Consider the following 16644-nt stretch of genomic DNA (forward strand, 5'->3'; position numbering starts at 1 on the left):
GAGTAGGTCACTAAACAAGCGTTTTCACCCCGCTGCTACTCGACGAGTAGGTCGACCAACTCGTCGAGTAGAGTTTTATCCAAAAAATCATAATGAAGAAATACCTGAGGATCGGGGCGTTACATTAAGCAAATATGAAACAAAAAATAGAAATAAATAAATAAATAAAGATTTTTCCAGTTTTTAAGCTTCCGAAAGTTGATACATTTTAGGATTACAATGGGGATGTTCTTCATCTTTTCCTGTAAAAATCGCTAAATCAATGAAAGTTTACAAAGAGATAGAGTCTACAAAAAGGGACGATACTAGAAAAAAGTCTTTTCCTTGATGCATAATAGTTTGCTGCTGTAGAAAAAAGTCTTTCCCTCACATCGCAGCAAGGGACGATACCAAAACGTTTACAAAGAGATAGAGTCAACAAAATGGATGATACCAGAAAAAAGTCTTTTCCTTGATGCATAATAGTTTGTTGCTGTAGGAAAAAGTCTTTTCCTCACATCGCAACAAGGGGTCATCTCAAAAATCATAAAGAACAAACGATGTTGAAACTATTCCCTTTAAAAGGAAAAAATAGATTCAATAATTCAATAATTATGTAGGGAATCAGAGACATTTAACTGTCCAATAAGCCAATTTATCTAAAATTTGCATGGTATTCCATCAACCGATTTTGGGCTTTCGGTTGGTTTGTGATATCTCTTTGATTTCGCGGAGAAGAAGATGCAGTCATATGAAAGAATGGGAAAGAAGAAGGAGCAGTCATACCTTAAATTGGGGACGTAATTACCTCTTCCACTCAACCTTCAAATCCTTGGCCACCATCTATGCTTCAGCAGAAAAAACCCAAACTGAGATTCACATTGAAATACAAATTTCAACTGAAAAATAAACCCAAGTTGCTATTTCTTATGTATGATCGTGAGAAGAAATTAAAATAAAACACAACATAGAATTGTGTGTTTGTATGTGATTAAAAATCAGAAAGAAAAGGAGAGATACCTCTTGCATGTTTATATGTGATCGCAAACGGAAGAAGAAGAGAGGTCTGGAAGTAAAGCATCCAACGGAGGCAGTGCAACTTACAAATGGTCGACATGACGGTAGGATTGAGCGGTGGTGGCAGTCGAATGAAAGGTTTATAGAGAACGGGGGAGCATAAGTGAGGCGATGCACGATATATAGGAGAAGGAGGCAAGATTCAAGAGGCGAAGCGGCAATTCAAAATTGATTATCATAACAAAATGGGCGAAATATTGGGAAATTATTCGTCAAACGTGATGAATGCTTCTTCGTATTTGACCATTTCAATTTGAAGATAAAGGAGACATATTCGCCCTGATAAGAATTATGATTTTGTAATGCTTAAAGTGATTGTATATAGTGCATTAAGAATTATACCTGTTAAAATTCAGCATTTGAGGCTAAATGTTTATATATATATATATATATATATATATATATATATATATATATATATAAGGTCAAATGAGAACCACTAAAGCTTAAGAACCATTTAAGAACCAATTTCATTAAGGGTATTTTTGTCTATTTCAAAATTAACATTAGAAAAACAAACCCACTACTTTCACTTATTCATTTCATTTTTCTCATATTTCCGATTTAGATAATATCTTCCATCTTCTCTAAAAGCTCCAAGACCACCACCACCGCCGGAGACTGCCACCACCACCACCACCACCACTGTCGGAGACCACTACCTCCCTTGTTGCACCATATCGGATGTCTTCCTACTCTACAATTGCTGCTTCTTCTCATTTTGTCAAACATCTCCATCAGCGACCAACAGACCAGTGTCGTTGCTTTAGATTTGCTTCGACAAGTATCCACCTAAAAGCACCGGATTTTCACTCAGATCTGCAAGATATGAATGTAACAGATCTGGAATTTATTATCTTACTCAGATATGGTTCACCTCCACTATCCACCTCCAAATCTAAGCTTAAACTATCGTCTTTGTCTCAACCAACCATAGATCGTCGCTAGCCACCGATTGTCTCCATCGCTAAAGTCAGCCAATCATCGGATTTTGACTTAGATCTAGTAAGATATAATTTGCGATGCTCATGGATCAGCAGATAATTTGGATGCCATCTTCATCATGCATATTGACACTCTCAGATCTAAAGTTGTTGGTATGATTTCTTCAAATCTGATACCGTCACAATCTCCGTCGACGACGAATCTTTCACCACCACCTTCCTCTTCGTTCCTTCCTTTTATTGCTAGAGAAAAAACACTAACCTCATTGCCTCCCGTCATAATCTTCATATCTACAATCTCTGGTGAAAGATCTATGATTTCAAGTGACAGATCTATGATTTCCTCCTCTAGATCTACGGTGTACGCCTACAAATCTATGAGCTCCAGTTTCAGAGCTATAATTTATGCTCCTAGATCTATAATTTACACCTCCAGATCTATGAGATTTGACAAGATTGGTGGACCACAACTGAGATCACTGTCAACCGCTACAACTGATTCTGCCTCGTCGTTCCAATAAACCACTTCCAACTTGCCTCCAACACTTTCTCTCCGATCTCTGGTGAAACACCACCAAATCTACATTAGGTATGTTGACTTTTGTTTTGATTTTTTTCCTTCTGTTAAAGAGTGAATTTAATATGTTAATCTCTCCATTTGTTGTTATTTTTGCTAATCTTAGTTTTACATGTTATTAAGTTGTAAATCCTAGTTTGTTTTCTTATTTGCTAATGTATGACTTAAATGTTTTACACTATTTATGTTTTATAGTTGTTATGTTGTGAAATGAATTTTGAATGTGTGCTATTATGTTAATGTTTTTTTCTCAAATAATGTGAATTTAAGTATTTTTAAGGTGTTAATTGTGATGTGTTAATTATTTTTTAGTTGTGTTAATGTTAGTTTTAATTATTCTTATATAGAAAAAATAAGTTTTAAGTTGTGAATTCATTAGTTTTTATATGTTTTAAGCTGTGAATTAGTGTTTAAACTAGTCTATTAAGCTAAGAATATGACCGTGAATGTATATTTTATATGTATTAAATTGTAAATTATTACATTGAGTTTTGAAATTTATGTATTAAACTGTGAATTGATTGTATTAAACTATGAATTGACTGTATTAAGCTATAAATAAATTGTATTATGTTGCGAATTTTGTGTATTAAACTGTGAATTTATAATATTAAACGAAGAATTTTATATATTAAATTGTGAACTGATTGTATTAAGTTGTGATTCTTTTTTTTTTAGAATTTTATGTTTTCTTCTGAAATATGAGAAAAAAATAATCATTATACACATATATGGTTTTCTTTATTATTAAATAAATTATATAAAATTTAAACTGTGAATACTATGTAAATTAAACTTTAAAAGAAACATTAGATTCCATATCTAAATGTATAAATGTAAGTTTTTAAGTTAAGAATATGATACTTTTTGTATTAAACTTTGAATTTATTATATTAAGTTGTAAATTTTGTCTGCTAATCTGTGAACTGACTATATTAAACCATGCATTAACTATGCATTAACTGTATTAAGTATTAAGTTGTGAAATTATTATAAATTGTGTGTTAAAATATGAATTATTTATGTATGAATGTTTATATCAATTTTGTTGTAAGTATATTAATTTTTTGTGTTTTACAAATATCTAAGAATGCGGTAGTTTTTATAATTGTTTTGCATTAAACTCTATATAAGTGAATTAATAGGTTTATTAAATTGTGAATATAGTATTTAAGCTCTCAATATATGATTTTCTATACAGATATGGTTTGGAATGAATGAGGTTGCAACGATGATACATGTGGTTGTTAGCGGTGTGTTGTAGTTGGTGGTGGTGGTAGAGTTTGAGTTCAACTTCTTTAAAATTTTGAATTATTGTAAAATAGAATGTATTAAGTTATGAATTTAATGTATTAAACTGTAAATAGATTGTATAAAATTGTGTAATATATAAATAAATTGTGTTAAAATATAAATGAATATAGTGAACTGTAAAAATTACGAATTTAAAATTTTCTTACCAAAAAGACAAAAAAAAAATCATGAGTTTTACATATTTGATATGTATTCACATGTTTATTAACTATGAAATGGGGGTTCCTGAAGTTCTTAATCTTTTTTGGTCCTCATTTAAACATCTCTCTCTCTCTCTCTCTCTCTCTATATATATATATATATATATATATATATATATATATATATATATATTAAAACATTAGTTGAATTATCTTGTGGATGCATCCCTGTATATCCTTATATGTTTTTGTCTAAATCTACCACTGTATGGTGACACCATTAGGAGTGACATAGCGTTACACCATTAGGAGTGACATAGCGTTATATGAGCATTACTGACAAAGTATTATCAATTTTCTCTGTTTAGGCTAAGAGGAGTGGTAACACTCGCTACAAATAAAATGACATTTAATGTCACAAAAAAAGTGTCACTGAAAACAAAAAAAAGTGCCACTAAAAACAACTTTGGCAATCAGCGACACAAACAAAAAGTGCCACTAGAAGCGCTCCCACTAAAGGCCTTTAATGACACTTTTTGGTTGTGTCGCTGCAGGTTTATGGAGTTTTAGTGACACTTTTTATTATGGCACTAAAACACTATTGGGTTTAGTGGCATTTTTTGTGCCACTAATATAATTGCAAATACAAATACTATTTTCATGCTTTTAGTAACATATTTTTTCACCACAAAAAATTATATTAAAAAACTAGATCATACATACAAAATGAATTGTTATTGTATAAAATAAAAGAAAAGTTACACACAATGAATTATTCTTAGAATTTAATAATAATCAAGTATTTAAAAAAAATCATAAATTGCTACTTGTGTTTCGTTCTCTACTATGTTTCTGCTTACAACAATCAAGAAGCAATAAATAATTACATCATAATTTCATAAAAATTTACAGACCTCTTGTTGCCCCTATCATGTTTGCTAAACAAGGCCTATAGGTAAAGGGCAAAGATGGAGCTTTTTACACTCATTATGTGCATTCAGAGCTTGTGCCATTTTCCAATATACATCTCCTTTTTTTACAAGCATCTCACAATATCATGATTAATGTGGGATTTGGTATAGAATCCTCCCCATTGTCTAAAAATCCAAAATTTCTACATTCCTATGAAAAGTTATTTGCATATTCAAAATACAACAACAATTAGATTTATATAATTTGGATACCAAGTAGCAATTAGTGACTACATTGGGATAATACCTTTTATGCAGGAACTGCTACTGGTCTTGTGCTGCTTTTAATACATTTTGTTACTGTAAAAATAGATAAAAAAATGTTTAATGGTGATGAAAGGCAAAATGAAGGAATGGAGCTACCATTGTTTACTTTTCTATAATAGATAAAGCTATTGATAGTTTTGCACCAAAAAATAAACTTGGAGAAGGTGGATTTGGACCAGTTTATAAGGTAATACTAAAATTTTATATAAAAAAAGACATGAAAAAAGTCACCTTGGGGGTTTGTATTGTTTTTAATATGGCCAAATGGTAATTTCCAGGGCATACTAGAAGAAGGGCAAGAAGTGGCAGTTAAGCGTCTCTCCATGACTTCAAGTCAAGGACTTGATGAATTCAAAAATGAAGTCATTTGCATTTCAAAACTTCAGCAACGAAATCTTGTTAGATGGAAATGAAAAGTTGTTGATCTATGAATACATGCCAAACAGAAGCTTAGAGTGATTTATATTTGGTTAGAATTACACAACTGCCATTCATCAATTCACCGTTAGGAAAATCCCTATCTGATAGAAACTATATGTTGGACATAGATAAAAGACGAAGCTCACTACTTGATTTAATCATAGTACTGCATAAATACTTTATGTTATATGATATAAATCATAATTTATGTCTAATTGCAGTTTGAACAGCAAGCTAATGAGGTCAGATCACACTCACATAAAACTGTGGAGTGTCAGTTAACATAACTGATTGACCTGATTGTTCTCTTTCAGTAGAGTTGTGTTCTTTAGTAGTAGATTGGCCTCCTTCAGTAGTTTGTGGATGACCTTATTGATCTCCTTCAGTTGCAGAAAGCTCAGAACTTTGATCATTAATCTGACTATCAATACGGATATCAATCGAGGTGATGCATAACCTCTTAAGCCTACCCATCCTGCTATAAAACCACAACAAATAAGTACATGTTATATCCATATATAAAAGTTGCAGCAAATTCATGGAAAGAGACAATGAGGCCACGAAAACCAGTGAAGAAAATGTGATATATAGCTCCTTAGTCCTTACATATATATAAAAGTTGAAAATGGAGCGTGATTCAAGAAATCAGAGCTCTTTATAGATTTCAGTTCTCCATGTGAGGATGTTCTATTTTTCTACATATTTTTCTGATTAATCCATGCTATAATCTTTATATGCTTAAGGTAGTTATCTGATCTTAAGGTAGAACGTAAATCTTATGTTAAACCAGATTGATTATTTTCATCTATTTCAATTCTTCACATTACACATAAATCTAATAAATATTACAACAATATAACGATTGATTCAACAACTAAGCATTTCAAAGTGCATTAATCGGTATCGAATTTTTCACAATATTAATCCATGACATAAGACTAAATCGTTCTAACAGAATACATTAAGAGTAGGAGTAGAAAGTTAGCAGCAGAAATTGAAAACATAACTTACTATACAAGAGGTGCACTAAGGAGATGACGACGTTGTTAAAAAATACAGCACCGACGATGGTGTAAGGAGATGACGACCTGGAGTGCGGGAGTGTGATTGTGTGGTGGCGTGATTGTGTAGTGGCGACGAACTAGAAGACGGTGGCAACGATCTGGACGATGGTGTCGTGATGGTGCAGCGATGACGATGGGAAGATGGTGATCGTACGCTCAAATACTCGTTATCATTGGGAGTGGATTTAGGTCTGAGCTATTTGGGGCAAATTATAAATATATACAATCGGTAAACTTTCGTTTGTGAGTTACAGGTACTATAGCTAATAGTATGACTTTTATCGCACATTCTACAACCATCATCCATCATCTTCATGCTATCACCTGATTGAATTCTTAGTTACAGAAATGGCCCTTATATTCTTCTTCCTTATTCCTAAATCATTGAATTTATAAAATAGTTTTTATACTTTTTCCTTTTTACCAGTGTTGTAAAGGTTTTGCTAACGTCTTTGCATCTCATTTTCTAACATGATTTGTTTTGTTGGAGAATAAATTAATCCAAATTATAATTATGCCCCTGTATTTTTATAAATTATTCAAAAAAACATTTAACTTACAAAAATAACCCCTAAACTCTTATTAACTTGATAAATTATCTTATGCTAATTTTTTAAAAAACTTTTAGTGTTTTTAGACCCATTATCATGCGCTATTTTTCTATTTCTAATAAGAAATTTATTGATGATGTCAAAAAATATTGGATTAAAATGTTCGATGCAACGTGCATAAAATATGTCACTATAAACATGCTATAGTGGCACATCACACATATGCATAAAATATGTCACTATAAACATGCTATAGTGGCACATCACACATATGTCATTAATATGTGCCACTGAATGACATTTAGTTTGTAGTGTCTCCTAACATCTTGCCACGTAAGATTTTGGAGTGTCATATCATTTTTGAACATTTAGCACCTATTTTTAGCATTTGATATTAAGTGATAACACTCTTACCACTCTATTTTTTTCTTCTTCTAATTTAATTAAATTGCTTTATTTTAATTAAATTACTATCATCACACATCATCTACAACAATCCGGTGGTATACGTATAACATTTCCCATTACACTTGGAAAATGATAGCCAACAAGCAGTGCGTTCAATCACCACAATTTAAAACTCGATAACAGAGCATAAGAAAATGAAGAAATTAATGTACCTAAAGCAGTAGCAATATCAATCAAACTCATCAATTGATCCCAAATACTCTCATTCACCACCAAATCCTTCTCTATCACCGACATCTCACTCACAATTTCTTATTCGTCTTCTCCACTATCACCAAAAGACGAAACTGCAGCAAAATTCCTGCTATTCCTAAGCCATGACTCATCTCCTTCATCTGAAACGCGTCGGCTTGCGTTAACATGAGTAAGAAACCAGTTTACGTACCGAGTTTTTCTTAACAACGGATAATGAGACGATCTAAGACCCAACTGAATGCATGAACTGTAGCGACATTGAGTAGGTGACAAATATGTCGGTAATGGGTTGAATTTACGGTTTATTGGGATTGTTTTGAGGTATTCGTTGTGGCGAATTCGGGTTTTATTAACCATGAATTGGGTATTGATCTGTTTTGCATCAGACGAAATGAAGAACTGAGAAGAAGATGAATTATTGTTTTAGGGTCCACATACAGACCAATCACATTCGTTTCTCACCTTCTCTCTCTTCCCGCTAACACAGTGACGAGTCTCCGGTGGCGAGCCCCCTAGCAAGCGCTAGGCGACGGTGTTCCAAGTTGCTTAGCGAGTTTGGAAAGGGTATTTGGCGAGCAACTCCACTTAGCCTTAATGAATAACCATTTGCAACCAAATGAGAACAATTCATCTTGAATTGAGGTGAGTGGATTAACAGCAACAGAAGCCATATATTTCATACATAATATAAGAGATATGCTTTATGATAACTCAATGATGATGACATGTTGCCGCTAAAGGCGATAGGTGTGAATTTTTATGGTGCATGGCTGCCGTAGACATATATGGGGCGTGCGACCACACATATACCCGTTGTTTAGGGACCTAGGGTTTTTTTTTTTTTTTTTTTTTTTTTTTTTTTTTTTTACATTAGAATTAGTAACGATTGAGTGACGGGTTAGTGACAAATCAATGACAATTTTTTTTTTGTAATTACTTACTTATCATAGTATTAACGATTTTTCTTATATAAAACAAAATATATTTAGGGCCCATTCTTACTTTAGTATAAGTTCTTCAAAATCAACGGATCAGTCCTAATTAGGAGGAACATTTTCGGCCCCTATTCTATTTGCGTGATGCCTAATGGTATTAGAGTAGAACTAACCATTTTAAAAGAAATCTTTGTAATTGCCAATAAACCATTAAATTGAATACCTACCCACATTATTTGCGTGATGCCCATGTGTTTTACCTTTTAATTAGCGGTTTTGCTAGATCGCCCTATCTGCTTTGGTTACTGGGGTGCCTCCGGAATCGGTATGTTTCTAATTAATTAGTGTACATATTTTATGTAAAAAGATGGACACAATATGTATAGGCCAAATAAATATTTTTAAATGGATGATGAGAGTTTAGGATAATATATCATGGACAGAGTCAGGATTTTGTGCAAGTAGAGTACCCCAGCAAATAATAAAAGTCTTCGGAATCTTCAATTATTTATTTTAATAACGCTCAACGTGTTTTATTTTATTTTTTAATTAGATGTGTCGACGTCCAAATTATGACTGGTGGGTAGGTAGATCGCGAAGGAGTAACAAGAGTTGTATATAGAAACTACTTATTAGAAAGAAACATTAAAATTTCAAGACGAAAATAATAATGGAGCTAAAGTCAGGCCTATCTGCTTTCGTTACTGGGGGTGCCTCCGGAATCGGTATATTTCTTTGTCTACATATTTTTTTTTTTCATAAAAATGGAGACAATGTCGTTGATTCTAGAACTTATTTTCAAATGGATGATGTTCGTGATTCTCTAGTACTGTGATATACATACATGCAGGTAGGGCTCTTTGCCTAGCTCTTGCCAAAAAGGGTATATTTGTCACTGTGGTTGATACTTCTGTTGAGAAAGGGGAAGAGGTTGCATCACTTTCACAAAAAGAAAATCTCAAGTTTCATTCGGGATCATTAAAGTTCCCATCTGCTATCTTTGTAAGATGCGATGTGAGTAACCAAGGTGAGTTATTCATATTTTCCTACTTATTATCGAAATTGTGAAGTTCATTGACATTTATTCGATATAAACAGGAGAAGTGGCTGCTGCATTTGAAAAGCACGTGGAAGTATACGGGGGTTTGGATATTTGTATTAATTGCGCTGATATCGAAACTTCGGTGCCATTTTATGAAGACGAAACAAATGGATCAAAATCATGGAGACATGCAGTTAATGTGAATCTTGTAGCAGTTATTGATTGCACCCACAAAGCGGTATATATACATGCTTGATGGTTGACTTTGTTTTTACCATGTTGAACTATAAATCGGTAGATGAACATGTATATTATACTTTCTTAATGTTAATTGTCGTCTAAATAGATAATTTTATTATTAATAGTCAATTTAAAGTTCCATTGCTTCTAATATGTTAGGATTATTTATTTAAAAGATAATTGGTTTGTATAGCACATTAACAAATCATCTATTTCCAAAAAAAAAAAAATGCAGATCAAAATAATGGAAGCTGCAAAAAAACCTGGTGTGGTCATAAATTTGGGTTCGGCATATCCAATGATCTCTGACCCTATCTATTCTTCCAGCAAAGGTATAATATTACATTACAATATATATATATATATATATATATATATATATATATATATATATATATATATATATATATATATATGTTTTCTCATGTTTACTTTTTGTTTTGTTCTGTTGATTTTTTCTAAAGGGGGTGTGGTTATGTTTACACGATCACTTTCTTCTTACAAGGAAAAAGGCATCCGTGTCAACGTGCTTTGCCCAGAGGTCAAATTAAACTCATTATTTAAGATTTTTCACGTTAAAGATGATAAAATGATTAAAATCTCTTACAAAACCATAATTTTTATACTTAATAAGTTATTTCCTGCGACTTGCCTAGGGTTTGCAATCATATGGTTCTTTTTATTGTAATATTGTTGGATTAAATTAAAAAAAGTATATGCAAATTAATTCATGAAGGCTATAATTAGGAGATAAACAAACGAATTTTACTCTGTGGTATTTCTGCCGAATAAAGAAAGGTAGAGAGAAAGAATACAAAGTAAAAGTTTGTTTTAAATAAGAAAACATGAATATTTTTAGCAAATAATAAGCGTTTGACTAAATCCATTAATTAACTAACACTATATTAATATATATGCAGATTAATCAAGCTAAGCATGTGGGTTTTCAGTTTCTTAACCTCAATCGAAGCTCTACTTCCATGGATACATTGATACAAGGTACTATGTTGTATTACTTCATCAGAGGAGAGAAATAGAGGGAAACCGATTCTTTAAATTAGGAAATTAATTAGTTGTTTGAGTTGTCATCGATGAAACAGGTGCCTTTCAGCTTATTACCGATGAAAGTAAAGCTGGCTCTTGTTTACTTATCACAAACAATGGAGGCCTTGAATACATGCCAACTTCCTCTCAAGAAGCAAAAAACTTGGCAGTGATCCCATCAAGATTGAAGAACACAGTTTCATCAGTTGTTAATTCTACCATCGAGATCCCTCATACTTTTGAGCAACTGTAAGTGTGTGTATATATATATTGGTCATCATTTCCAATATTAATTTGTAAGATTTTGATTACGAGTACTTGTGGCATTTGACACTTGTGATGCAGAATTATCCACACACTTAGTAGAAATTTTCGGAATGCTACACGTACAGTGCGCGCACCCTTGAAATTGCCGATTAAATCAGATCATGTCCTCTTAAAAATCATATATGCTGGAGTCAATGCAGGCGATGTAAGTTTTTTGGGTTCCAATATATTAATAACAATAAATCACTTCTTTATTAACTAAATCACACACCCATCTAATCATCTTTTGTTTGACAGGTGGAATATAGTAATAATGGTTACTTAAGTGGAACCAGAGAAGAAATCAGCTCTAAACTTCCATTTTATCCTGGACTTGAGGTATAAAAACACATACAGACACTTTTTAGAATTGGAGTTAAGTTTCTGGATTCGAGGATTTGTTTTAAATATTTTGGAAATTTGGTTCATGGTTTTGACTATTTACAAAATAAAGGCTGTAGGAATAATTGCTCTAGTGGGTGATGAGGTTAAAAATCTAAAAGTCGGCACTCCAGCAGCAATACTTAATATGGGAGCTTATTCTGAATTTACCATGGTACATGATTATATTGAGTTATTTTCTTTTTTATCTGATTACATTTGAGTATTTTACATGATTATACTTAATCGGGAGGCCGCCTTTGGGGGTGAAACTTCTTGGAGGAGCTGTTAGTAGAGATGCTAGTTTCATTCGCAACCTAGCCATAAAGAGAGCCGAAAACGTTGTGAATTTGATGCGCCTTCTTCCACAATTGTTTGACCCTCATAGTGAGCTCCTTCTTCTTCGGTCTTGTATGGATATTGCTAAGCTTTTCTTTGGGTTGAGGACGTGCCAACCCGTTCACATGGAGGAGGCGGCAATATTCTTTGACAATGGATTGCGCGGGGCGATTGAGGACATTGTGGTTTGTGGGGGGCCCTTTCTTTGGTGACATACAATGGCGAATTGCTTCCTTACCCATTAGGTTTGGGGGTTTGGGTTTATACTCGGCTGTAGAGGCTACCTCCTATGCTTTTGTTGCCTCTAAGGGTCCAATCTTGGGTATTGCAAGACCACATATTACGGGATAGCGGTATACATGGTATGGATTCTGATTATGATTGTGCATTGACATCCCTTCGCAACAAGCTTCCAGATTTTGACCTTAACAATTTTACTACTAAAGACACCCCCCCTAAATCCCAGAATACACTGGCGAGTGCCTTTTTTCATAAAATTATCCAAGATATGGAAGTGCATTTCGACATGACAGCTCGGCAGAAAACGGTTTTCCAGTGCTTACGTGCATCACATGCTCAAGATTTTCTTCTAGCTATCCCTATAGATGGGCATGGCCAACACATGTCTCCCGTGGAGAATCGTACTATTCTCAAATATCAACTCATGATTCCCATTTTCCCAACTGACGAGATATGTCCTGTATGTCGCAAGGCATGTTTAGGCTCTTTTGGGGAGCATGCAGTTCACTGTAAAGAACTCTCGGGGTTCAAATACAGGCACAATATGGTTAGGGATGCCTTGTTTGACATATTTAAGCGTGCCGGGGTTTCCGCTAAGAAATAGGCACCTGTTAATTTCTTGACTGACCCGACAGAAGGAGGTCAACCCTCAGACCAGCTGACATTTTGATTTTTGGATGGGTCGGAGAGGAACACGCATGTGTGGATCTTACAGGGGTATCCCCTCTCGTGGGCCTGAGGGCTGAGGGTTTCACAGCGGGACATGCTGCTTTAAAAGCAGCCACAGGCAAAGTCACCAAACATGAGAGATCGTGCCTAGAAAATCAACATGTGTTCATACCATTTGCATTTGATACGTTTGGTTTCCTCGTACCGGATGCGGTAGAGCTTCTTAAAAGAGTACAACGAATCATGCATAGTAATGTTATATCCCCTAGATCTTCAGATGTAGTCTTTAAAAGAATTAGCTTTACCATTCAGAAAGGCTTAGCGGCACAGCTTGTTGCCCGTTTGCCATCTCACTCATTGTACGATGACATTTATTGTTGACCCAAAAAAATAAAAAAATAAAAAATAAAAAACTATTTACTCAAATGCAAAATTACAAGGTGTAGGATCAATTTCTTTTCTAATTTTAATTATCATGATACGTTATTAGGTACCCTCAGAACTCATTATTCCTGTCGAATCACCCTACCCAGAAGTTGTTGCCATGCTTGTTTCTGGACTTACTGCATCCGTTGCTCTAGAGGTTTGTTTATATTTAAATTTTTAATTAAAATGTAATATGCATATTTTTTTGATTGAGACTTCATTTGCACGTTACCTTTTTCCTATAGGCAGCACACATGGAGTCTGGAGAGACAGTTCTTGTCACTGCTGCTGCAGGAGGAACAGGACAATTTGCAGTTCAAGTAATTATCTAAAGCTTTTTTAATTAATAATCTCATCTAACTGTATGTGATGAATTACTCATGACTAATTTTCTGGGATAATATTAGCTTGCAAAAAGAGTTGGAAACAAAGTAGTTGCAACATGTGGAGGTAAGGATAAGGCTATATTTCTAAGGGATTTGGGAGTTGATCGAGTCATCAACTACAAAGATGAATCCGTAAAAGATGTATGTACCTTAATTTCCATCATCTAAAGTCGATTTAAGTATTAAACAATGTTCGTTAGGTTATATAATTATATATACAAATTAATTTGTCAGGTTCTTAAGAAGGAATTCCCAAAAGGGGTTGATATTGTTTACGAATCTGTTGGTGGTGACATGTTTGATTCATGCTTCGATGCGTTAGCAACTTTCGGACGAATGCTTGTCATTGGAACGACCTCTCAGGTAATTGACTTAATAAATAAGTTGTAGTATTTATGTTCTTTTTATTTGATTTTATATAATTCTAAATAGTTCTCCCTTAATTATCACACTTATCTTTCCTATTTTTGTTTCAGTATAAAGAAGGGATCGGATATGAACCAAGAAACTATCCAGGAATATGTGATATACTTCACCAACAGAGCAAGACTATGGTATGTAATGGTTTCAAGTTTTACATCCATCCCATGAAAATGAAATGTCTAAATGAACCATATTTTAGCATTTTAAGAGATGTGTTTAATTAATTGCCAAATATCCAAAGTACCCTTAAAGGAAAAAAGACCGAATAAGTTTATGGATACATAACATCTTGGTAAACTAGAGCAATATTATTTGTCAAATTGGTATTTTACTCGGAAGTAGCGAATTATTGCAATTATAATCGGAAAATTATAACTTCAAAACCTTGAGTGCATTTTTTTTTTCTTTTTTCTTTTTTTTTTTTTGCTTTTTCATGGTAAAAATTTGAGAAACTTGCAGATTGGATTCAACCTAGGCCATTATCAGCACGTATGGAAAAGACATCTAGATAATATGGTTCATCTTTTCTCTATGGGAAAGCTAAAGGTATCATCATATATATTATAACTTTATTTAGCATCTTTGGGATAATTCTTTCTAATAGAGTTCACATGCTACTCTTTCTTTGCAATCATATTAGGTTGGAATAGACCCTAAGAGCTTTGTGGGTGTGCAATCTGTTGTTGATGCAGTTGAATATATCCATTCCGGAAAAAGCATTGGAAAAGTATGCACATACAATACAATCAAACTTGATAGAAATCTTGCATGTATATCGTTAACAAGATTGACTTTTCTTTGTAGGTTGTTGTTTGCATGGACCCGAGTTTCAACCAAAAAGTGGCCAATTAAGCTTTATAAAGCTTAAGAATAATCAATAAACGCCAGTAGGCTGCAAAAACATATTGTGTTCTAGTTCCTTCATGAATAAAGTTGAGATTGTTAGAAATTTGGGATGTAAAAGCACTTGGAATTCTAAGAATCGTGTATTCACTTTCAAATTAAAGCATTTTGGTGGTACTCTCGGAATCCTTAATTGGATAAGACTCATAAATGAGAGAAAACTAAAGAAGAGAATGAGTGGTTATGAATTCGTGTCTTGTATCAGAATATTATGACAAAAATTGGTTATAAACCATCCAGGTCCGAAAACTGCCACCAAGCAATTTTCTATGTTTTAAAATTTCCAAAAGCTGTCCTAACACATTTTTAGTAACCAACAAAACTATCATAAATTTGTGTTTTCCAAGAAGGGTCAAAATTAGGTTATTTTCAGAAAAACAAACTTCAACCCCAGTCGGGGCTCTGCCCCTTGGACCGGGGTTGCCGTCCCTTGAACCTTGCTCCCAGGGGCGTTGCCCCCGGACCTTGTTCGTTCATGGGTTTCGCCCATAAATGACATTTTACTTTTAATCTTGAATAAACTTAAATAAGTGTGCACTACATACCTTCCTTATTCATTTAATATTCATCAAGATTGATTTTGATCAACTAGTTAACTTAAAACAAAACATAACAACAACAAACTGGTGCATAAATGAAATGTCGTGATGATTAAACTTCACATTAGTATATTATTCATTCCAGATATTTGAATATCAGGGTGTCACTAAGGATATAACAATTTCTATTCATAGTGAATACATGAAGATAATACACACAATAGTTTACATTCTCCTAAGTTCTAAGTTGACTGCATATTTTACTAGCTTGTGTCATATCCTTCAATAAGCCTATCAAATCCAAGTCTCAACTTCTTGAAGCAGCTAAACTTCATGCTTGTATAGGTAGTTCTTTTGTTCTTGGACCTGCAAATGCAATTTTTCGAAGAACTATTAAGAAATAAAATTTGAACATCTTTTACTTGTAGTACTGAACACATACCTTGGGATGATGATAACAATGTGTTCCAATATTCAAATGTCAAGCTTTCCACATTGAATTCAACATCTAATATTACATTAGATGGGGATTGGGTATCTCAATATGAAAATTTGTAGGTAGACTTTAAACCCATCCCTATAGCCGCCTTGTGCAAAAGATCTCTTCCTAACCTTTTGGTTAGATGATCGGCCAAATGCTACTGAGTTCTCACAAACTCCACAGATATGAAACTGGTCATGATGAGCTCACAAATCATGTTATGTCTAGCACCTAAATGTATAGACTTCCCATTATACACTTGGCTAAAAGCCTTAGTCAGGGTTACAATACTATCACATTTGATAGAAATGGTAGATATATGT

General features: G+C 33.6%; 1 protein-coding gene and 1 long non-coding RNA gene across 3 annotated transcripts; one reads left to right on the forward strand and one right to left on the reverse strand.

Annotated features, from left to right (window-relative positions):
• Positions 1-4751: 4751 nt before the first annotated feature.
• Positions 4752-6967, reverse strand: LOC145062256 (uncharacterized). 2 transcript variants are annotated; one of them, XR_013687496.1, is made up of 4 exons: positions 6701-6967; positions 5501-6164; positions 5250-5302; positions 4752-5153 (listed from the first exon to the last, which is right to left on the reverse strand). It is a non-coding gene; the product is annotated as an uncharacterized LOC145062256 (long non-coding RNA). The 2 variants fall into 2 exon arrangements; XR_013687495.1 differs by having other exon boundaries at positions 5501-6167.
• A 2534-nt stretch (positions 6968-9501) lies between these two features.
• LOC145062948 (uncharacterized) lies at positions 9502-15427 on the forward strand. Its single transcript, XM_079010539.1, has 18 exons — positions 9502-9627; positions 9753-9929; positions 10001-10182; positions 10420-10516; positions 10649-10725; positions 11105-11183; positions 11285-11477; positions 11574-11700; positions 11793-11873; positions 11989-12090; positions 13654-13746; positions 13835-13909; positions 13997-14116; positions 14210-14338; positions 14452-14529; positions 14858-14944; positions 15039-15125; positions 15203-15427. The coding sequence occupies exons 1-18, from the start codon at positions 9573-9575 to the stop codon at positions 15248-15250; spliced, it is 1887 nt and encodes a 628-aa protein (XP_078866665.1). The 5' UTR covers positions 9502-9572; the 3' UTR covers positions 15251-15427.
• The last annotated feature ends 1217 nt before the right edge of the window (positions 15428-16644 follow it).

This window comes from Lactuca serriola, chromosome 7, assembly GCF_051521515.1.
Source record: "Lactuca serriola cultivar US96UC23 chromosome 7, Lser_US96UC23_V15, whole genome shotgun sequence".
NCBI classification, from domain to species: Eukaryota; Viridiplantae; Streptophyta; class Magnoliopsida; order Asterales; family Asteraceae; genus Lactuca; species Lactuca serriola.

Bases quoted from the DNA above. Each gene is read 5' to 3' on its own strand.
- LOC145062948 (XM_079010539.1), top strand. From the start codon at position 9,573: ATGGAGCTAAAGTCAGGCCTATCTGCTTTCGTTACTGGGGGTGCCTCC. The intron at 11,874-11,988 runs GTATAAAAACAC...TACAAAATAAAG, and splicing joins CATTTTATCCTGGACTTGAG to GCTGTAGGAATAATTGCTCT. The intron at 13,747-13,834 runs GTTTGTTTATAT...TTTTTCCTATAG, and splicing joins CTGCATCCGTTGCTCTAGAG to GCAGCACACATGGAGTCTGG.